At 39.0% G+C, this 23,731-nt stretch overlaps 1 protein-coding gene across 16 annotated transcripts in view; it reads right to left on the reverse strand.

The window, feature by feature from the left end:
• The window catches only part of Neo1 (neogenin 1), a 152,660-nt gene that overhangs the window by 90,178 nt on the left and 38,751 nt on the right, over positions 1-23,731 (reverse strand). For all 16 annotated transcript variants that reach the window (XM_087563924.1, XM_087563915.1, XM_087563923.1 and 13 more), the window contains 4 exon segments: positions 15,200-15,517; positions 9,472-9,747; positions 5,681-5,834; positions 2,548-2,684 (listed from right to left, as the gene is read on the reverse strand). In XM_087563924.1, the coding sequence (XP_087420050.1) occupies positions 2,548-2,684; positions 5,681-5,834; positions 9,472-9,747; positions 15,200-15,517 (885 nt within the window).

The raw sequence follows: 23,731 nt of genomic DNA on the forward strand, positions 1-23,731 counted from the left end.
AAGACATAGAATTTCTCCAGAAAGCTCCTCGTGAAGCTCAGTACCTTCCTCGGAAGAGGAAGCTCCCTCCCAAGTACAGATTTCACACAGTTCTCAGTGCATGCCGGACTATCGGGCAGAAAAGATTGGAGCCCGGATAATGAAGGTCAGCAGTGAAGGGCAGGACCCCAACTTGACCAGGGCTGCCGAGTTATGCATACCACAAAACCCTGAAGTCCTGTGCATAACCATAGAACAAAAGTCCCCACAAAGAAAAGCAGTGGAGCAAAACCAGAAGCTAACGAGTATGAGAGATGTACTTCATTTGATGCTCTTAACAACTTCCTGGTTTGGGGGCATACATAATTCAGGACTTGAGAGGTGGTGGCCACTAGACTTCTTTATTTGTACATTTTAATATGGCCACATTGAGTAAATCTTTTTCTGCTTTTCACTGCTTTTCTCTTTAGTTGTCCTGTTGACCACAGGCTTGTTGGTGCTGCCAGGGTCAGGGTCTGATCCTGACAACTGAGGACACAGTACTGCAAGTAATTGTTAAACTTTGTTCTTTTTTATTGCCTATTCTTGTACCCATAACATGTTGGTCTGAAAGATGGTAAATTTTAATATGTAAGACGTCTCTTTGCAGTTTTCTCTAACAAACTCATATTAAGAGCACTTTTTCCAGGCATAGATTTTTAAAATGAAACTAGTTGTAAATTAAAATGTATATATTATGTATATTTTTCACTCAATAACTAGATGTGATGGTGCAGGAGATAGAAGGAGGAAATGCAGGAGTGAAAAAGCCATCATTGGCTACTTAGCAAGTTCAGTGTCAGCCTGAACTACCTGAAATCCTGGATTCAAAACAAAATAAAACTTAGGTAATTCAGTTCACAGGAAGACTATCAGAGCCCATACAATGAATAAAAATAAAATCGAAAACAACCATATTGACAAAAGTCCTTATGAAGAAAACCGTGAGGCAATACCAGCAACTGACAAGTGCAACATATCTATTTCATTTGATGCTCTTGCTAACTAACACCAGGTGAAAGGAGAAAGGAACTGATGGAGGACAATGGAGGAGACTGGTAAACAAAAATCTAATTAATGGGGAAAGCAATGAAAATGATCCGCCAAAGCAGCACACAGATCACAGATGGAGTTCATGAGAGTTTTATTTTTCCAACCCTATCTCTACAGAAGTGAACAACACAACTGATCACCCTATAAAACTGATCACCCTATAAAACTGTGCCCTATACTTCTCCTTCCACCTAATCATGTAAGATAAAACACACAAGTTAATACCACTAAGTCACAGGTCACACAATGACATTAAATGAAACAAGTTAGTAACACAGGCCGCCTCTACTTCTACACTCGCAAGCAGGGATGGGCTTCTCCAAAACTAACAGAGAAAATCCATAAGAGATTTATTGGAAACAAGTATTAGCAACACCATAAACAAATCAGAAAAGAGGATCAGCACTTGAGTACTTTTCTAAATGGAAAAGGTCAGGGCATGCAGGTATAAATAAAAGGCCTGTGTAATGTGCCACATTTACTTTCCTTGACTTCTTAAACAGGGAACCAAAAAAAAAGAGAAATGGTAGTATAGAGAAAAGGGAAAAACAACTACTCTTGCAGAGATGCTCAACCTCATCTTAAAATACGTATCAATCATCAAGCCCAGTGACATGGACAGGCGCCATGCAATCCTTCCGGCATGATCCATACACCCCAAAGAAGGAACACAAACATCGAGAGACACGGTTCTGAAACGGAGACCAGACATCTCTGGAGAAAAGCATACTGAGACAATAAAAGGGTCCAGAACTTTGTAGGTGCCCCAGATCACACCCTCATCCTTGACAATAACATTACCACCAATGACAACACCAACAATTACTACTACAACAGAAACACCATAATGCTGAGATGGAAGTTTTATAAGGATTAGCTCTTAATCTTCAAAATAATCTCAACAAAGTAAGTACTTTTATTATCTCCATTGCACAGATAAGGGCGATGGAGTTCAGAAAGGTTATATGAATTTGCTATAATTGGGGTGAGGGAAATGGGTCAGCAGTGAAGGCACTCTCTATGGAAGTTAGGAGGAGGAGGTTACAATGTCAAGTGCACATGGCAGTCCGTCTATAACTCTAGCCATGGAAGGCAGAGACGGGGAGTGCCCACAGAAGCTGGGCGGCAAGAGTAGCCTCATCAGCTCGCTCTAGAGTTGACTAAGAGACTATTCTGCCTCAAAAAATGAGATGAAGGAGATGCCTGTCATCAGTCTCAGGCAGACATGTACTCTCCCAACATGTGCACCCAACACACATGAACATGCACACATACATACTACATACACGTATACGAAAAGAAAAAATGTCTATTGTATTTGTGAAATGCAGGCTCAGAATTTGAATTTGAGTGATAGGATCCGTAAGTTTGCATTTTTACTATAATGATGTACTGTCTTGCCCATATGACTGTTAAACAATCAGTAGACCTGGAGAGTGCACAGTGTCTTTAACTACACAGTAAATATTCACATACCTTGCACGGTAAGCTCTGCCTGAGCTTCAATTGTCTTATTTCCATTATCAGCTACACAGAAATAAGTCCCAGCATCATCCTCAGTGACATCACTGATCTCCAAACTGCCTCCTGCTAGCAAGGCCAACCTTCCAGAGCTGGATTAAACACACAAACAAAGCAATACATTTCAGCATGAGGACAACAATGCCTGTGAGGTTTTTCACATAATACAGACAAACACTGCTATAGTGATTAAGAAAAAATCATCAGAATTTAATTCCAGTTTGTTTTGCTCATATTTTTTATTTTATATGCATAAATGCCACAGTATATAAATAATTTTTCATAGTCTCTGGCACTTCTAGCTACTCCCGAAGAGTTGTTACTTTTATGACCAATTCAACTTCCTCCAGCCTACTCCTGTTTCCCTATTCTGGTCAGCTTAATGGAAATTACGTATTATAAAGTCTACGATGTAAGACCAACTTCACCACAGGTATGCCATGCTGAGATTACTAATAGGAAGAAAAATACAGAGGGCAAAATGTCAACTCAAACAGCAAGGCACGAGGTGACAAGTCATGGGGTACTGCCACCAGCTGAAAGTTTCCTATGGTGACCTGGCTAGGAAATAGGAGGTGGAGATAGGGCTGGGTTTGTTTAGAAAAGAGAAGAAAAGAAAAGAAAAGAAAGACAGGAAGGAAAAGGGAAGGACAGATGCCATTGAGTAGCTCCTGGGTGTGGTACTGGGTGCAAATCAGCCAACATCCATCATTTACAATAAAGTTGGTGAATACTTTCATAGCTCTACAGTGATATAAGTCTACTTCCATAAAACCCCAAAACAATCCTGTAACAAAGAAAAAATTGAAAATCGATGTTCTCAAATTGTTTTAAAGATAGAAAGTTTAGTTAATCTGGAGAATTACAAACTAGATTAATAGACAAAGATATCTGACACAAAGCAAGGAATATAATCCTACAGGTATGCGATTAAAGCAGCCACTTTAAGTTTTTATTTATTTCATTATTATGCTCGGGCTGGTGCTAACTAGAAATGAAGTCTTTAGAGGTGACTCTGAAGACTCCAGTGCTGTGCCTGACGATCCTGGGAGCCTGTATTACCCGCCATCACCCGCATGTGGTCAGGAAACCCTTTCTAAACTAGGACCTGCCCTTTGTCCCTGGAATCAGAGCTGTAACCCCATAAAGAAGGTACTGTTTGATCACTAAAGTATACTTTGTTGCTGCTGACCTTAAGCATTAGCTCGTGTATTTTCCAGAGCCTCTACAAAACAGAACTATTTTGACATCCCTCATTCTATTTGCTTTTTCATCTGAACATGTATGAACAAATTTAAATAGATGTTATTGATTCTTAGACTTTTAAAAAAAACAAACTATAATGTTTTTGTGTATTTGTTTTCAAAGATGTAATAAAGATGCCTAATGCTTAAGATACTTTGTTTCTCTAGATAGTCCAGCACTGTTGAGATTTCTAGACATTTTCCCCCTTAAACTTGAAATCTCGAATCTGAAATCTAAGTAATATATTAGGGCATAGTTCATCCACACTTCCCAGGCACTGACAAAAACAAAGACACTGAATAATTACCTACACCCATCCTAAGGGACTTCCGTGTTCTACTACCTGTTCTGCTTTCTCATATTACTCAGTAATTCAGCCAGACTTGCTGCTGAGCACCTGGCCTCCCAGACGGCGGCCAGGACAGAGAGTACTGACCCTGCAACTTCCTCAAGTCCTGAAGTCTGAGACAGTGACACAAGGCAGCATTTCTCAGACTTTCCTCGACATAATCTTAAGTAGTTAAGTACCTACAGAACTAGAGGCAGAGAAAAAAACACCTTTGTTCTTTAAAGTCTCCTGGATTAGTCTTAGAGTTCACAGAAATATTATTCACCATAATATATTCACATTGGGTAAAAAATTACTTGCTCTCAAAAAAAAAATCTTCCAACAAAACTTGGGAAAGAGGTAACTTTCCTATCATGATTTGTTAATATTGGTCACTTAGACTCCTGAGAATTACCTTCCTATGAGAACAATTGTCTAATACTCTATATACCATACATATTACCCCATTCTACCTCTCTCTAGTCCCTGAAATACTGTATCTTGAGTTTCTTCAGAGTACTTACTGTAACCTAACAAGTTCTATTACTGTCATTCTTCCACTCTAAAAGCAAAAGCTCTCTTTACTACTTGATTCTGAAGACCTAGGAATGTACCTCAAATATCATTCAATCACTATGTGTTGAATTCTTGATCAACTAACAGGGCAGCTCACAAAACCCCTCACTTGTACTCATTACCTCACTCAGTGCCTTGCTTGTGCCTTCATCCTGCTGGGGTATGAAGAGCTTGGTTTCATTCTAAGTGGCACCTCACATAAAGTACCACTGTAACAGAGCTGCTCTGAAAGAGTTGTTCTCAACTGGGGATGGTTTTGTTCCTCAAGGAACATTTGACAATATCTACTACATGTTTTGGGGGTCACCATAACTTGGAAGGGCACTTTGGGTAGAAGTCAGGGATGCCAGTAAACTTACAAAGCTTGAAACAGCTATGTTTTGAAAACAAAGCAGACCTAACTATTGAACCATGACTACCACTCAAGATCTCTTAAGAAAATACAACTGAAGAAATTACCCATTCCATAAAGAAGAGACAAGAGACTTGAAAGAGGAGTAGTAACAGAGAAGGCTCTTGTAGAGACATACGACTGTGAACATAGTTTATGGCTCATTAGGGCTTTAGAAAGCAAAGCAAAGGCAGGTGTGGCATCTGCCTGTAATGCAGCCCTTGGGAAGAAGGAAGCCATTTACTTACACTAAGCAAAGGAAGAAACTACCACAGTCCATGTGACTGGAAATGACTCAACCTGGTCAGATCTGGCAGCTCATGCAAAATTTAGGGAAATGAGACCTCATAAGCTAAGTATAATGAGGAAAGCATGCTTTTTCTTTAAACATCATAGTTAGATAAGGCATAAAAATGCATTTCAAGGATGACATATAAAAACCCTAATGTGCTTAAACAAAGCAGTCATTTCTTATGTATATTGATACCCCAAATAGCATTAGACTAAGTCAATTAAGGCTACAAAGAGCTCTGGGCGGCAGTATTTACCTTTCTGTGTCAAGCACGTCTTCATTCTTCATCCACCTAATGACTGGAGCAGGAAGTCCTGAGGCAACACATGGCAACACTGCACTCTGACCAATGACTTTGATCATAGAAGACGGTCGCATCAAAAATACCAAGTCTAGCATTTCCTCAGATTCTAAAGAGAATTTAAATGGAAGAATAATTAGGTAAAAGACAAAGTACCTCACAACTGTAGCCATGAAGAACAGCTAATTCCTACTCTGGCTATGTGACTTTATATGACAAAATAAGCAAAAATAACCCAAGAAAATTCCGTTTGAACAGCGAACATTTCCCATGTACTTTCTACATGTTAAGTACTGTGTGGGTTATTTAGGGGTCTTAGAGATATCTAAGTGATAGTTCCTGCTTACATGGTGCTTCCTGGTCAAATGAGCAACACTTAACATGAATCCATACAACACCACATGAGGGTACAAACAGCAGAGACTGAACAAAGTCAACAGCTGTGTGCCCCTCCCTACTAACTCCCTCCCTAATGTGAGTCTCCGTTCTTTTCTTGTGCCTATTATGTCTGAAAGTCTTTCTGAGTTTTCTTTAAATTAGTCTATCAAGCCTGTCACAGTAGTGCATACCAGTAATCTCAGAGGCAGAGGCAGGTGGATCTTTGTGAGTTAAGCCAGTCTGGTCTACATAGGAAGTTCCAGGTCAACTAAGGATGCACAGTGAGACCCTGTCTTAAAAAAAAAACAAAAAACAAAAAACAAACAAACAAACAAACAAAAGCCAAAAAAATTAATCTATCAATTCTTTGATTTTGTAATGTTGCAACTATCTAGACACTACTATATTCATATATCATGTATATTCACTTTCTATCGCTGTCCTCTTGCAGACAAATGACATGGCCACACTCCTATTGATAAAAGGTATTTTACTTAATGGGATTTTATTAGTATTGAAATCTGAGAAGATCGTTCTCAGGTAGAGATTTAAATCCTGTCCCCAATGTCAGGTGAAGGGTTCTCTATAGTCATGGTTACAACCACCAAAATGGCCTTTTAACCTATCTAGCCAATTAATGATAGTTTTGTAGCCATGACAACAGGTAGCAATTCATGTCAGTGTTATACTTCTGGAAGCCAAGCAGTGAAAAGCCCCGCCTTTAAAAGTCGGCCAACCAACAGCTGAGCTGCCTGTGCAGCCAACATGAAACAGGCTTGCAACTGACATAAGACCATTCTCTCTTACCCAACATGAGCTCAAAAACTCTGTGAGAGCGCAGGAGGCGGCTGTGCTCCAAATGACTGTCAAGAAAAGCTCTCTTCGTATTTAAATAAGCAGATACCCAGACCCTGGTTCTTATTTCAGGTACTAAGTTGTGGCTCCATCATTTAACACCATTAGCATTGTTTTCCTGGATCAGACTCTGAGGAGCTGCTTGAGTACTATCTCAGGTGTAGGAAGGAGATCTGACCGAGCAAGTCAGCTAGACGGCATTACTATGTAGCAACAGCGCTTTTCTTACACTTGCAATTACTTAGCAGTACTTAAAAATCTATATCTATAAATGTAAATATACTTAATCAAATTTAACAATTAATTTATAACAGCAAATTTATAACAAATACTTTTGGTTTCCATGTGCCAAAAAAAATTCCTTACTCTCCTTGAGCTTACATACTAATAATGGGAGAAAGGCAAACTAGATACTGTCTATGACAATTATGCTGATGTATCTAATGGAGGAGAAAGAGAAGCATCGGAGGTGAGGAATGATAGGTGTTGTTTGAAACAGAATATCTAAGGAACAATTTACTCATAAAGTGACACTTGAGCACTGAAGGAAAAGAGTGAGGCACACACACGGGAGAATATCTCCTATGCAGGGAGAATATCAAATAGAAAAGCTCTAACGTAAAGCATTTAGAACTGTTCTGAAAGCAAACACTGGTCACACCCGAGAGAGGGGTGGAGAGGAGAAGGAAAAAGAAAGGTAAATGGGGGAAAGAGGTATTAAGATTAAAGGCCAAAATCTTTAATTGTGAATGACATAAAGAAACCATCAGGAAGTGTACTGGCTACATTTTAGATCAATTTGACACAAGCCATGGTCATCTGGGAAGAGAAAACCTCAACTGAGAAAACACCTCCATCATGCTGGCCTGTAGACAAGCCTGTGGGGCATTTTCCTGATTAGTGATTGATGGAGGGCCCAACTCATTGTGGGCAATGCCACCCCTGTGCACATGGTCCTGAAGTGTAAGAGAAAGCAAGCCGAGCAAGCCATGCGTGAGCACACCAGTAAGTGTTCCTCTGTGGCTGTGCTTTGGTTCCTACCCTGACTTCCCTTAGTGACAGAATGTGACCTGTGGATTTTAAGACAGACTTCTTTCCCAAGTTCTTTTGGTCGTGTTTTATCATAGTAATAGAACTCTAGCTAAGATGGAGCAAAGGTTGTCTATTTTGAAAACTGGTTACTGAAAATACACTAGGATAGGAATTACATGGGCAGGGATGGTAACAACTACAAAAAAAGAAACTATATGTAAAGGAAAATCAGTTCAAGGTCCATCAGCCACACCCTCCCAAGTGACAGCTCCTAACAGTGGTCCTACACTGCACGCCAGTTCATGTTATAAACAACCCTACGAAGCAGTCATACATGTCTATGAACAGGAATCCTGAACAAGTCAGGGGCAGCCAAACTATATCTCTAATTTGAATTTGAAGTGACAAATACATAAAGAATTAAGCACTCAGCAGGTCATAAAGCAGCAATTGGTTGTGTTGACAATGAGATCCAAGTGAGAGGCTATGAGCAAGAAGCTGCATAATTGAAAAGAAGATGCAGAAAGCTGACTATCAGAAAGAATGAGAAGGCACAAAAAGCTGGGAGAAGCTAGGTTTACCTTAGAACAGGAGTGCCATGGACATGTCACCAGTTACCTAGTAAGCTGGTGCCTAATAGTTATTGTTCTACCTGCTCCTTACGTGAACTACCTTGAGCAAGATTCTTTTAAGTAAAACAAACAAACAAACAAACAAACAAACAAACAAACAAACCCAACTAACTATAAAAAGGTATCCTACTGCGGGAAGGTAGAAGAGAGAGGGCTGCCAGAGGACACAAAGCTAGGCGTGGGAGTACACAACCTACAACCCCAGCTCTTAGCAGGGTGGGCAGGAGGACCAATTAAAGTCATCCTGCCTCAGCCCCTCAAGTGCTGCGGTTAGAGGTCTGTGCCGTCACCCACAGCTATCCTGATAAATTTTCATTTTTATTTTATTTGGTTAATTTTTGTTTTTTAAAGACAGGGCCCCTCTGCATAATCTTGGCTGGTCTGGAACTCTGAGATAGGCCTGCCTCTGCCTCCTTAGTTCTGGGACTAAAGGTGTGTGCCACCATACCTAGCCTCTGATCAACTTTTAACAATACATTAACTAAACAATGGGGTTTCTTCTCTTCCTCCTTCCTTTTTTTTTTTTTTTTTTTAAATACAGGGGTCTCACTATGAAGCTCTGGCTGTCCTGAAACTCACTATGTAAACATAAACCAGGCTGGCCTTGAACTCACAAAGACCTGTCTGTCTCTGTCTCCCAAGTGCTGGAATTAAAGATGTACACCACTATACCTGGCTTTAAACAGTGGATTTTTATGGCTTTAACCCCTTTTTATCTCTTTAAAAGAGACTGAACATACTAAATCAATAGTAATATTTCTCACATTTTAATGGTGTTTATTAAAAATTATAGCAGAACAGTTTTGTCTACTAAACACAAAACCATCAGTCTTGACAATGGATTAATACCTTGAAGAACTTTCAATTCAGCTTCATCACTAAACTTTGGTGGCCCACCACTTTCAACAATGCAGCGGTAGAGTCCCTCGTCTCCTTCAGTCGCATTGCTGATAACCAGTGTTCCACTTGGAAGTTTGACAATCCTGTCATCCAAAAGAAGGGGCTGTCTGTTCTGTTCCCATCTAACAAATGGGACCAAATCTGCATTAACTTCACAATTCAGAATTCCACTGTTTCCAACATAGATTGAGGAAGGTTCTGGTTGGCTGGTAAATCTTGGAAGACCTGGACGAATAAAAAAATCAAAATAAAAATGCCATTAAATATTACTCTAAAATACAGGCATATGAGTTAGCACCAAGACAGCTTATGTAGCCACAACATATGGTATAAGCAGGGCCAACAAGGTTCATGGATCGCATTTTGACTAGATACACAGATACAAAGCAAATAGCTAATAAATAACCACATTAAGGATAACCTGCATCCGATTCCTCATAGCTGGAAAAGCAAGGTGCAGTGTGGAAAAGGATAAGGAGAGAGTAAATGCTATGGTACAGTCCATGATCGAAGTACTCAGTGTAGACGTAAGGATTATCTAACTATCGATATAGAACTATGTAGCTATAAAAGTGTGGGTAAATATGAATTTGGTATATAACTGATGAACATGCATTAACATTCAAGTATACGCACGCATGCACACACGCGCGCACACACACACACACACACACACACACACACGCACACGCACACACACTCCCTATCCCTGAATTAATGTCACTTCTTTAACAATGAGTCCAAATAGTGACTTTATCTTGATTTTTAAGTATCATTCTTATTGCAAGAATGTTCCTGGCTTGGAGGCTGATTCTAAGAGTGAAACAAGGGAAGGACAAGATAAAGATGGTCCTCACTTTATGTCATTAGATCGAGTTTTAACCTTAAAATATAGAAGAAAGAACTATTTAACACAGAAATCAAGACTGAAAAGTTTGTAGAATGATGACACTAACACATTACTAAACCACAATCAATCTGTTGACTCATGTTAATAGTAACTAAAAAGTGGAGTAGAAGGAAAAGATCTACTCAATAGAGATGACAGAATTAGGAATCACGATAGGCATTCAGCAACTACTGTCTTAATAACCGACTTAGGCCACAACCTTATAGTGGATGTTATAACTATTACTGAAAATTGATGAGAATTTGATGGTATTTATAAAATATCAAAACATTTCTTCCCCAAATAGTAATCACTGATTGCAAAAACACACCTTATTTTGAAGTGAAGAAATACTACACAGATCATTTTAAGTAATAAAGCAAACACCATTAGCAACAAAACTTTACATACGTCAGTGTACCACACTGAGAACACGGTATTACTTCCATGGTATTCCTCCCCAAAATGAAAAGTCTCAATCTCTTCACAGGAGGAAATCAAACTCAAAATTAGACAAGGAAAACCTGAGGCCCTGTTATATATCAAAGGAGAATAAGAATATAGTTATAAAACGACAAATGTGATCTTAGACCAGAAAGGCTGGCTTCTGCCTCCCCCGATCTGTGAAATCTGTATTAAATGACAGTATTACATCAAATTTTAAATTCTGATGAAAGTCTATGGTTATTTAGGAGAATGTCCTTGTTTTCAGGAAATTCCCACTGACACATTCTGGCAGATATAAGAGTAACATGTCTGCCACCTTCTACTCTTAAAGGTTCAGAGGAAAATGTGTATTTGGGTAATAGGCTAGGTAGTTTTATATCAACTTGACACAGGTACAATTATCAAAGAAGAGGGAAGCACAGTTGAGAAAATTCCCCCATAAAACCGCCCCACTGGTGAGTCTGTGAGGTGCAGTCTTGATTAATGACTGATGTGGCCCAGCTCACAGTGGGCGGTGCTATCCCTGGACAGGTGATCTTGGGTGCTAAAAGAAACCTGGGCAAACAAGCCACGGCAGCAAGCCAGTAAGCAGCATTCTTCATGACCTGTGCTTCACTTTATGCCTCCAAATTCCTACCTTGCTTGAGTTCTTACTCTGGTTCCCGACCTGATGGAATGTGGATACAAACTGAAATAATCCCTTCCTCCCCAACTTGCTTTAGGTCTGTGTTTTGCTACAGCAATAGAAACCAAACTAAGATGGGAAATGACAAAGTAGACGTTGAAAAATGTTAACCAGGAGATCATGAAGACATGTGAAGACTTGTAAAAGCACATGAGGTTCCTTGGTCTATCTTTGTAACTACCCTCTAAGTTTGAAATTGCTGAAGTTCTAAATATTCTATTGATGCCACAGAACATAATGGCTAAGAGCATTAATTCACCACTGGAATCCCAATCTTGAATTTAAATGAACTCCACCTTTTATGGTATATAAAGGTGTTAAGTTATTGATTCTAAGCTTCAGTTTTCATCAGTTAAATGAAAACTAATAGATCTCAGTGTGATTAAAGAAGTTAACCCAAGTAATTCACATGGCACACTGCCTAGCATATAAACACTTAAGTACCATCTATTAATAACATATTAGAAGTAATTCTAATGTGCTCAGAATACAACGAAATGTCTCTGTAAAGACTCAAGAGATTCATTATGAAGTTACTCTAGGCTGATTTTATGATGGCAAATTAATCCAAATAGTAACTAACATCTATGCTTTCTAGTTTTCCTATGTATTTTATTATATTACTGAGATTTTCAAAGGAAAGTACTAAATATAAAATAGTTCAAATATATATTTGGTAAAGAAGAAACAAACAAAAATCAGGGGATAGGTAACCAACAAAGATAAACATAGAATTTAATAAAGCTAGGTGGAGGGAACTTAACAAATCAAAGGAAGAATTGTGTTCTAGGTTTTTAATCAAAATCTACTCCCTTCAGAGGTCTTGTGAAAATGACTAATTTTCAAAAGCATAAGTCCATAACAACATATGGGAATTTGTCAGACAAGAAAATCCAAAGAGCTCTGAACAGGGAAAGCAGATGTACGAACTAGTAAGTGGTATATCAAGGCAAAAGCTGCCTCAGCTTCCTGTGCTCCTGCTGCCTCGGCAGAAGTGAGAGAAAAAGAGTGGGACCGAGACATAAAGTTGGCATGAATGGATTGACGATGTCTGTATTTAGACCATGCCATTCCCTAACCTTTGAGCATGAAATACACACACAGCCACACTACTTTCCAGACAAAACAAGTGTCATTTGTGCAGAAATAAGACAGCCCAGAGAAAAGCATCCCCATATTTAAATCTATGAACTACCTCTTAATAGTCTTTGAAACTTCCCTGTTTTCCAGCCATAACTAAAACTGGTTCTGTTTGTAGCAAAATATATCTATAGTCTTTTAAAATTGCTAATTTGGCAGTATCTTCTTAAATTAATTTTGAAAACACTTTTTAATAAATAACTTATAAACCATGAAGTTTCCCACTTGAAGTACTCATGATGAACAGAGCTATGAAATCATCTCTATACGCTAATCCTTTTAGCGTCCCTTAAAGAAACTACTCATCTGTATCCCCTCCTCTGCTGCACTCATTTCCCATTTGCTGTCAGGTACTGAGCCCTCTCTACACAGTTCCCTATTCTGGGCACTTTGTTTATATGAATTTAAACAGTGCACAGTCATTTATGACCAGGGTCTTGAAATTACCATGATATTTTCACAGTTCAACCATGTAGTCATACTGCATTATGACGTCATTCCTTTTTATTGATGAAGAGTATTCCACTATATAGATATTTCATATTTTGATTATCCAGGCCTCATCTGGTAGGTATTTAGGTTATTTTCACCTTTTACTCATTTTGACTAGTGCTGCTGTGACTAGCAATCATCTACATTGTGTGGTTGAATGTTCTCAATTCTCTTGAAAACTGGTGGATCATATGGATCATTCTGGCCAACATTTTAAGGAAATGTAAAAGTGGTATCTTTTTAAACTACACCCATATAAGCAAAAGGGCAGCCTTTAACTGTCAGTGGAGAAAACAGGAGGAAAGGCCAGAAAATAGAGAATATTTGGACAGGAACTCAACATTTGGTACAGCAAGTGCTACAAATGGTTAAAAAGTGGAGTGTGGAGGGGTGGGGGCAGGGAGTAGCTAGTAGAATGGTAAGAAATGAGGCTAGAGAGCTGGATGCAAGCTCATAGGAGAAATCAAGAGTTTTATGGTTAAGAAAACTGGGTATTAACAATGTTACAGAATGTGACAGTGCTCTGATCCCAGTGTGAGGCTAGACTGAGGAAAGCACAATACGGTGGCAGACCAGCAACAGAGGTAGACTGTGGTAAGGAAAGCCAAAGGTCATCTCAGGAAAGAGAAATTAAACCAGTACAGAAAAATCAGGAGGCAGATACAAGGGTTTTGGTGGTGGGGTTTAGTGCACAGCAGAGAGAAAAGGGATATGAGTAAGAGACCAGAAAAGAAATGTTAGAGCACAAAAGAAAAGCAGAAGCCTGGCCTAAATACATTACAGAGGAGGTCAGAGGAGTGTACTTACACACACTGTAGAAAGTATGGGGGAAGGGAAAAAGAGGAAATTCCCTGGAGTTAGATTGTGTCCCCTCAATTTTCTTTTTCTACTATCTGTGATTGTGGATGATTAATGCAGTATTAAGTCATATCCAAGTTAAATTTTGAGTATTTGAGTCTAAAGGCAAAAACATGGTATCATCCTCCAAGTCAGTGGTTCTCAACCTTCCTAATGCTAAGAACCATTAATACAGGTCCTCACGTTATAATGACGCCCAACCATAAAGTTATTTTTGCTGCTACTTTATAACTGTAATTTTGTTCCTGTTATGAACTGTAATGTAAATGTCTGTGTTTTCTGATGGTCTTAGGCAAACCCTGTGGAAGGGCTGAGAACTGCGGCTCTAAGTGAATGAGCATAAGATAAAAACCTATCACTCTGCAGTGGCAAGAAGCAGATGGCCATCACTGTCAGGCCCGTCCACACGCACTTGCAAGACCAAGGTGAGTAAAAAACAACATGGCCCTTCACGAGATGACTTCATCGGACAGTCAGGAAACCCTACTAGAGAATACATCTTTGGTAAACACTTCTTATTTCTCTAGATCCTTGATTTCTCTTGCATTCACCATCATTTAACAAAGATCCTTTGAAAGGGAGTTAATATCCTCTTTACAACTTCCTGCTTTCAGTCTGCCCTGCATGATGATATGTTAGGAGCAGGATATTTGTCTAAGTAAATACTGTCTATTTCTTAGTTAAAGGTTAATGTACTGGCTTCCTCTATAATAGCATTCACACCAGGCTTCTCTGTATCATTTATGCTCTAACAATCTCTTTTACGGTCTCTTATTCATATCTCTTTCCTCTTTGCTGTCCACTAAACCCAACTGCCAGGAATCAGGGTTCTGGCTTTACTAAAGTTTTACCAAGCCACAATGGTTATTATGAGTAGGTTTTAAAGACATTAATTTTCCAACAGAACTACCTCTATTTCTAACTTAAAAAAGAATAAACTGATAGCAACTTTGAACCTTCAGACAGGCACAAGAAAAAAAGAAAAAAAAGCACCAGTTTGTTCTCCACAACCCTAAGCAAATGAGTAGTCTCATAAACACGAGTATACATACAACTGGCATCCTAAAAAAATTACCAATTAAGTGAAAAGTACAGCACGCTGTTTTTATTTAGATTTAGATCTTATAAACACAGAAAATCCAAGTAAATCACTTAACAGGACTTACCTGCTACTGCGAGCTTGGCTGTTCTGCTGACGATAGTTCCAAGATTATCAACCGTGGCTACACACTGATAGAAACCTTCATCAGGCTTATTGTGTTTGGAATGCACCACATTGCTGATGAATAGAGATCCATCTGGGAGAAGCTGGCGGCGATCATCTGACACTAAGTTTAAAAAAGTCCCATCTTTCTTCCATTCAATATTTGGAGAAGGCTCAGAATATGCGGAGCAATTCAATATAACAGAAGAGCCTCTAACTGACAGTGTGTCTACTGGCTCCACCAGAAAATAAAGCGGAGTGAATGTTCGAACACTGGCTCCTAAAAAATAACAGAAAAGGACAAGATAAATAAAAATGTCTCTTGTTATTTCTATAAGAATATACAGATTAATTTCAGATTATTGCTGAATATGATACACCACTGGTGTCTAAATAAAATTTACTGCTAAAAAAACAAATGATTCACTTATTAAAAAACTTGTGATAGGCCCTATTAGATACTATGAGTAGCTAATAAAAGTCTAATTGAAAACTCCACAACAGAGTTAAAGTTCTTGTATTCAGTCAAGTTTTCCAAAGAACATAAAGGAGGCAGAAAACTGAAATAAAATATCCTTTACATTAGTTATTTGCACTTTTAATAAATTCAATATATATTTTTCAAACTTTCATAGTAGGGTGTTCATTCTCTTGACTTATAAGCAACCACTGGTGATCATGATCACATTTCCAAATACTCCCTTCTATCTGACTTTATAATATTTTTATAAGGAAAGAAATATTTTCTAGCCTGAGGAGACATCTCAGTGAGTGAAGTGCTTACTTGCTGCACAAATATAAGGATCTAGGTTTAGCTCCCTGCCACCTACATAAGAGTCGGCAATACAAAGCATGCCCGGCGATTCCCAGAAACTTGCTGGCCAACCAGTTTAGCCAAAACAGGAAGCGCTAGGCTACATGAGAACACCTGTCTTTAAAACTAAGACAGATGGTAATAGAGGAAGACACCCAGTGTTGACCTTGGTTCTCCACAAGTCCATGCAGGGATATGCACATCTCCCTCTGCATGTGTGCATGTGAACAAACACTTTTTTTATTCTTTCATAACTGAGATTGTATTGATTGAGGAGCAGAGTACACAGACATTCCAATTCCTATCACACATTCCCAAACTCTGAAGACTCACACTGTGCTCATGTATGCAAGTGAAGAGCTGCATATTGTTTCTCTTTGAACTTATCCCAGTGATGTTCCAGCCTCAAACTCAGCAAGTTTCCTTAAGAACTGTCACAGCTACCAAATGCTCATGATCCTCAGTTCCACCAATTTTATTATCTACCAGTTTCATATAATCCTCAGTTCTACCACTTTATTTTCCACCAGTTTCTCAATTTTATGTCACGCGCAGAACATACTCTAAATCTCCATCTTTCAGAGCACATTGTCACAATGTTAGGAAAATGTACTGCCATGACCACAGGCATCACAGTTCTGACAGAGCAAGGACCAAAGACTGGGTTTCTTACAAAATGGCTCTACTAGAAACACGAGACCAGATATAACTGAAAATATTCCAGACACAAATGTACAACTGAGACCCCAAATTGCCATTTAGTATGCTTTGTACTGTAGGATAAAAAACGGAATGTTATGGTGACCCCCGAGACAGCCAAAGCCTCTCCTGATCAGTGTCCTGCTATTTTCTGGTTGTATCAAAAGATAAACAGGGCTGGGGATTTAGCTCAGTGGTAGAGCGCTTACCTAGGAAGCGCAAGGCCCTGGGTTCGGTCCCCAGCTCCGAAAAAAAAAAAAAAAAAAAAAAAAAGAACCAAAAGATAAACAACCAGAAAATGATTTAACCTCTTAAAAAACCATTTACACTTTAAAAAAATGGGGTGAGGTAGGATTCCCTCATCTTCAAAAATGTTTCTAGAGCTACTAATAAACTTGCATTTACAAAACAGTTGATAAAAATATTCCTCTGGATTGTACAAGAAGGGAGGTGGGGACCACGTGATGGATTCTCAGTTGGACTTGGCTTCTTTCTCTTCTTCAGAGCCTGGACTCTGGTTTTCTGTCTCCATTTTCTGCAGGCAGATCTGCAGTTTGCTGGTCAGCCACTTCAGCCTGTTTGCCCTTCGCTCCCCTCTTCCCTTCCCTCCCCTCTTCTCTTTTATCTGCACTTTTTTGTCTGATGATGTATCCTTCCCATGGCCTTTTTCAGCTTCGAGTCCACCTTGGCAGGGATGGGCTTGGCCAACAGCCTCGCAGAGTGGCGCTCAGCCTTCCTCTTGGGCATCGTGGCATGCAACACCGGATCTATCATGGAGCTGCACTGCCTAGCTGCCAACACACGAACTGCCCACAATTTTTTTAAAGTAATCAATATTTTAAACTACACGAAATTAATGTTATTATTGGGTATGTTTTAAGAATATTACATTTTTTAAAGATTTATTTATTTAATATATATGAGTCTTAGACACACCAGAAGAGGTTATCAGATCTCATTACAGATGGTTGTGAGCCACCATCTGGGTGCTGGGATTTGAACTCAGGACCTCTGGAAGAGCAGTCAGTGCTCTTAACCACTGAGCCATTTCTCCAGCCCCAGAATATTACATTTTTAAAATACTTTTTAGATTATTTTATGTGTATGAATGTTTTGCTGAATGTATGTGCACTGTGCACATGTTTTGCCCACAGGGATCAAAAGAGAGAGTACATGCCCTGGAAGGAGTTATATAGATCATTGGGAACCACCATGTCAGTACTAGGAATCAATTCTGGGTCCTTAACCACTAAGCCATCTCTTTAGCTCCTATCAAATTTTTTGTTAACTTTTTTCTCTTTTGTTATATTTTTATTTCAGTTTTTACATTTACTTTTCATCAAGAGCTCCTTGTGATGTAAGAGCACAGGAGAACTCAGTTCAATCTTTCTAAGTTTTTGGCTGGCACTGTGAACATATAAGAAAAAAATTAAAAATAAAACTTTTGTTATAAACTTTGCATCTTAAGTCAAATAAAGCTTCACCCTTTATTGAAGGAAGGAAGGAAGGAAGGAAGGAAGGAAGGAAGGAAGGAGGGAGGGACGGAGGGAAGTCTATTGTCCAATTGGTATGTAAAGTATTCAAGCTGTCTTCAACAAAGTGTAACTCAAACAATGACATTAAGACTGTTATTTATAAATTATTTAAATTGTGGCTTCAAGATACACTAATCCTGTATTACAAAATGAGTGACTGGTTCTAAATAAATGTAAAACAGAATGGCAGAAGGAAAAACAATAAATAGAAACCCTTGTTTAAAAAGTTTCCCAACACTTAGAAACCTACACATATTCCAAACCAATATTTGGTATTAGAGAAAAAGGTCCTAGTCTCGATTCCACAGGCTGAGGCCTACGAAATGTTATGTGGCAAGTCTTAAAACCTCAGGAAAGGAACTTCGCAATCTGTGAAACGTAACCAGAAGTTATTTTACCTATTCCTGTTAAGATGTCTACTGCATTAACTTTCTAGACCTACAGAAGGTACAAATGGTAGCTAAACTGTGTTCTTACTTCTACCTTCCTGTGTACTGCACCTGTACTACACAACCTAAATCTAACCCAGGAACTCAAAGAGAGCATTTATTAGCAGTGAAAACATGCACGTTTAACTGTTTAAAACACATTACATATACAATGCACAAACAATTCAAAAAGAGCTCTTCACAAATATCTCAGTACTGACCCCTCTTCTACAACTCTGTTGCACACATACAACATTGAGAAAGCTCAGTTACAAGTTGCAGCCTGGCCAAGAGAAAAATTAAGAAATAGCCTGATTTCGGAGACATAAAAATGTGACCCAAAGCATCAAGTTTAAAACCAATGAGCAGGGCTGGGAGATGGCTTAGTCGGTAAAGTGCTTGCTCCCCAAGTCTGAGGACCTGAACTCAGTCCCCCAGAACTCATACAAAAGAATGCTGTTGTGGCCCTGGGGAGGTAGAGAGAGAGGAGTTGCTGGGACTCAGTGTCTCGTCAACCTAACCTAGTTGGTGAACTCCACGATAACAAGAGACCCTGTCCCAAAGGAGATGTGTGGCAGTTCCGAGCATGACTCCTGAAGTCTTCTGGTCGGCACACAGATGTATGTACACACACACACACACACACACACACACACACACACACAGAGAGAGAGAGAGAGAGAGAGAGAGAGAGAGAGAGAGAGAGAGAGAGAGAGAGAGAAACTAACTTTTTGAAATAAAGTCTCACGTACCCCAGGCCTTGAATCCTGAACTTGGTAAGGGAGGGTGGCCCTAAACTTTTGATGCTCCTGCCTCAGCTTCCCAAGTGCTGGTATCATAAAGATACCATAGCTATCACATGAAGGTAGCAGAGTTAAGCATCAATTTGAACTCAAGGTTCACAGTTTTCAGCAAGTACTGTCTTGTAGGATATGTTTCTCAACCCCTCCAGCCCACCACCCAGCAGAGGTAGTGGAAAGGAGGTTATTAGGAAATGGGAGAAGTGGATCTGTTTAGCAATAGTTCTTTGGGGCGACTCCAGTCTTTGTTATTCTCTGTCCAGTCCACTCAGCAGACACCACACACGAATCAGCCAGCACAGTTCAATCCAAAAGAAACCATGAGGCTCGCTGGTCAGCCTGAGTCCACTAAGGTGGCAAAGCCACAGGAAGCTCATGAGAAGTTCTGTGGAGAGTTTCTTGCTATGAAGTCAGCACCAGCAAAGCTCTGCGACAATATAGGCTGAACCCATGATGCCTACTGTCAGCGAAGACTACTGAGGTGAAGCAGGATGGACCAAAGCTCCCACTGTCCGTGGAGTCGTAGTTACATTCTTTCTAAACATCATGTGTCCTTTCAGATGTTTGCTATAGCAAAAACAGCCTTTCACCTGTGTCGGCTTCAGCAAAACATTCTTTTACCTGTCTGTCCCAGCAAAACAACATTATAACCTGAGTCCCCAAAGAAACCAGAAATTTCCATGGCATGGCTGTCTTCCAAAAACAGTCTGAAACATGTCTAAGAGTTCTCTGAGGTGCCTTGGGCTATACACCTCATAGCAATTTGTGATCTGCTAGCTAAGAATTTGTATTTTTCCAGTAATTTTTATTCAATCGTATTCCTAATATGCTTCTCATGCAGTAGATAGGTTTCACCTCTATGTTATATAACAAATAATTTCTAAAGCTGAGATCATTATTTAAAGTATGAATAAGATCAGAGTCTCCAGTCTATCTAGCTAGTTAGTAGCATTTCTCTCCATGATAAGACTTTGTGACAGACGTTTTGTCAATTGTGATGTTTCTAAAATATTGTATAGAAGAAAAAAGGGGCCCAAGAAAAGCCAAAATAACTTTATAAAAGAAAGGAAAGGGCCTTCATGTCTGTTCTTAGAACTATTAAGCAACCACAGTTCAGAAGCAAAGGATTAAAGAAAAGGTCACCAAACGGACTTTAAGCCTATAAATAGAGACACTTTGGGGAAGAGAATGAAATGCAGACTCTCGGAGAGGTGACCCCCAATTGCTCTTGCAGAGGACACAGATTCAGTTACAGGGAATCCAGTGCTCCACTTCTGGCCTCCTTAGCACCAGGCACACATGTGGTCCACTTATATATATGCAAGCAAGCATTCACGTAAATAAAATAGAAATAAATCTTTGTTGTTAAAATTGAGATGAACTATTCAATAAATGTCACTGAGACAACTGATTATATGGGGGAAACTGAGACATCTGCCCGTAACATGTAATAAGAGCAAGCATTTATGTTTCTGGGTGCTACACACTGTTCTAAACAGTTTTCACATCTGCATCACTCATTTATGAGAACTGATCCTAGAATCGTCTCCATTTCATTAAAGAAAGCAACACAGAAATGTTATGTAACTTGCAAAAGGTCACACAGGTAAGAACAGAACTTGAGTCTAAGATCTCAAATACTACAATATATCACTGTACACGTCTATAAAAATTCATTCCAGACATACATAGAAAATATGTAATAAAAATCATAGAAGAATTTTAGGAAAAAACAAGTATAGCCTTGGAGTTTAAGACAGCCTTTTAAATAAAAAGGTGAAACCTCACAGAAACAGAATAAAGATAAACTTTACTTTCTTGAATTTGAAAAAACACACAACTACAACACTTTTGCAAAGCAAAGAAACAAAGCAGGAAAGCGATAAAGTAGAGAGAAAATGATCTCGCATACAAGAAAGAATTGAAGAGTTCAAACTACTCAGCAGAAAAATGGGCGAGACTGTACCCCAGTAAAACTATCACAGTTCACGGCAGGATGGCCCGCATCCACTCATATAGTTCAACAGTTCCCGTGCCTCTGAGTATCATCCAGTAAACGCTGAGCAACGTCTTTAACTGGCCTAGAGCTCTGTGGAAAATGAGTAAGGCCAAAGAATGTAAACTATAGCTTCATGAGTACTGAGTACATAAACACTGAGGAGGGCAGGGAAGTGTGTACCAGTTTGTTACTCCTGGTTACTGTGAAGGGAAAAGAGGAGAAGAAAAAGGGGTAAACATCTAAATACATATAAAACAGCTTCACAATTAAAGAACTCATTCAGTGTTCAACAACCCTTTGCAGAGACCAGAGAAATACCTTTGTAAAGGCTCTATCGTTTAACAGTTTTCCTTTTGGCACTGCAGAAAGCTCAGGTATCTATGCAAAGCTGACCTGTAAGTTTTACCAGTCCTCACCGACATCTACTTTAGACTGCATACATTAGTTTACTAAGGCCAGAGCCACTGGACAAAATACGTTGGAATAATTCTAATGGATCCTGTCTGGTATCTCCTTCATTTCCAAGTCTACAAATTTCTCACTTCTTAATAGAATAGTTCTCACTTCTTGATGACTCTTCCTCACTTTTTGATAGACTACTTCACACTTTTTGATAGAATCCCATCCTAGGAAAGGACATATTCACAGGGAACTACTTTTAGTTATAATCACCATCCCCACAACACCAACAAATCTAACTGTATGTTTCATAATAGCTGTAAATTTTATAGTACCTAGAGTAAGTTATCGACACATGGTATTTTAATGCCAGCAGAAATAAAACCCCTGCTCTTTTTCAGGAAGAAGTACAAAGTCCAGTAGCAGAAATTCAAAGCAAGCCTCTTTATAAACCTAGAAATGAAAGCAATCTGTGTAATTTTCTTCACTATAAGAAATTTATCTCATTACAAACTAAGATTCTACTCTCTACACATGGACAGACCCACGGCTTCAGTTGCATTTGTAGCAGAGGATGGCCTTGTTGGGCAACAATGGGAGGAGAAGCCCTTGGTCCTGCCAAGGCTGGATCCCACCCCCCACGGTGTAGGGAAATATCAGGGCAGGGAGGCAGGAATGGGGAGGGCAGTTGGGGAGGGAGAACACCCTCAAGAAGAAGGGGGAGGGGGATTGGATAGGGGATTTATGGACGGGAAACCAGGAAAGGGAATAACGTTTGAAATGTAAATAAAAAATATCCAATAAAAAAAGAAAAAAAAAGATTCTACTCTCAAGTTACTTCCTATTTCCTTACACCTCAGTGTTATCTCCCAAACCACCTCCCAGTGCGACATTTCACCTTATCCTTTTGTGTTCTACATTGCCATATAGCTCAGTCTTAGGTTCTCAGTTTTTAATTAAAAATCTAAAAAAGGTGGAAGGTTAAAGTGACTTAATATTCAAAGAATACAACTTAATATATTTATATTTCCAATGTTACACAGATATTTAGAAAGTGACAAGTCTTCTCTACCTTTTTACTACATAACATCATAGCTATTTCAGCTCCACAGCCACTCTCGCACAGACAACTCTTCCAAAGACTGCACTGACCTTAAAAGCAACATCCTTCATACCTTCTAACCACATTTCCCCCAGCAGAAAACATGTTCACCTTAATCATAAGTTTGTAGAGCAAGGAACAAGTAGAAGAAACAAAAGAAACAAAACGGAAATAAAGAAATCCAAGATCTAGTCTGGGTTTTTGTTGTACTTCTAAGACAGAACGGAAATTATGGACAAAGTATAAAAGTATAAAAATAATAATTTAAGCTTCCTGAGTGTTCACTGTGCATTAGGCACTATTTTCAGGCTTTATGAAATACCTCAGTCCACTTCACTAAGATAATGGTAAGATAATGGTAAGAATTATCATTGCCGACTGAAAACCTTTTGCTACAAAATGATTAAAAAATCGTTCCAAAATAGATAAGCTAGCTGAACCAAGGTCATAATCATTACAAATGCACTATCCAATATGGGTGATGCATGCTGGGAACTTGAGCTACAGCTAGTCTTAACTGAGATACATGTAAAATGATAAAAACTACATATTAGGTTTAGAAGACATGGATAGCACAGCACATAGGAGCGCACAGTATATAATAATGTATGTTGATTTACATGTCATCTTGGAAATATTTACTAAATATTAATAAATTGATTTTCTTTTTTATCTTTTAGTATGGTAGTCAGAAATTTTTATGGTTTTTGCTTGTGAT

The sequence above is a fragment of the Rattus norvegicus genome, chromosome 8 (genome assembly GCF_021556685.1).
Source record: "Rattus norvegicus strain SHRSP/BbbUtx chromosome 8, alternate assembly SHRSP_T2T, whole genome shotgun sequence".
In the NCBI taxonomy this organism is placed as follows: Eukaryota; Metazoa; Chordata; class Mammalia; order Rodentia; family Muridae; genus Rattus; species Rattus norvegicus.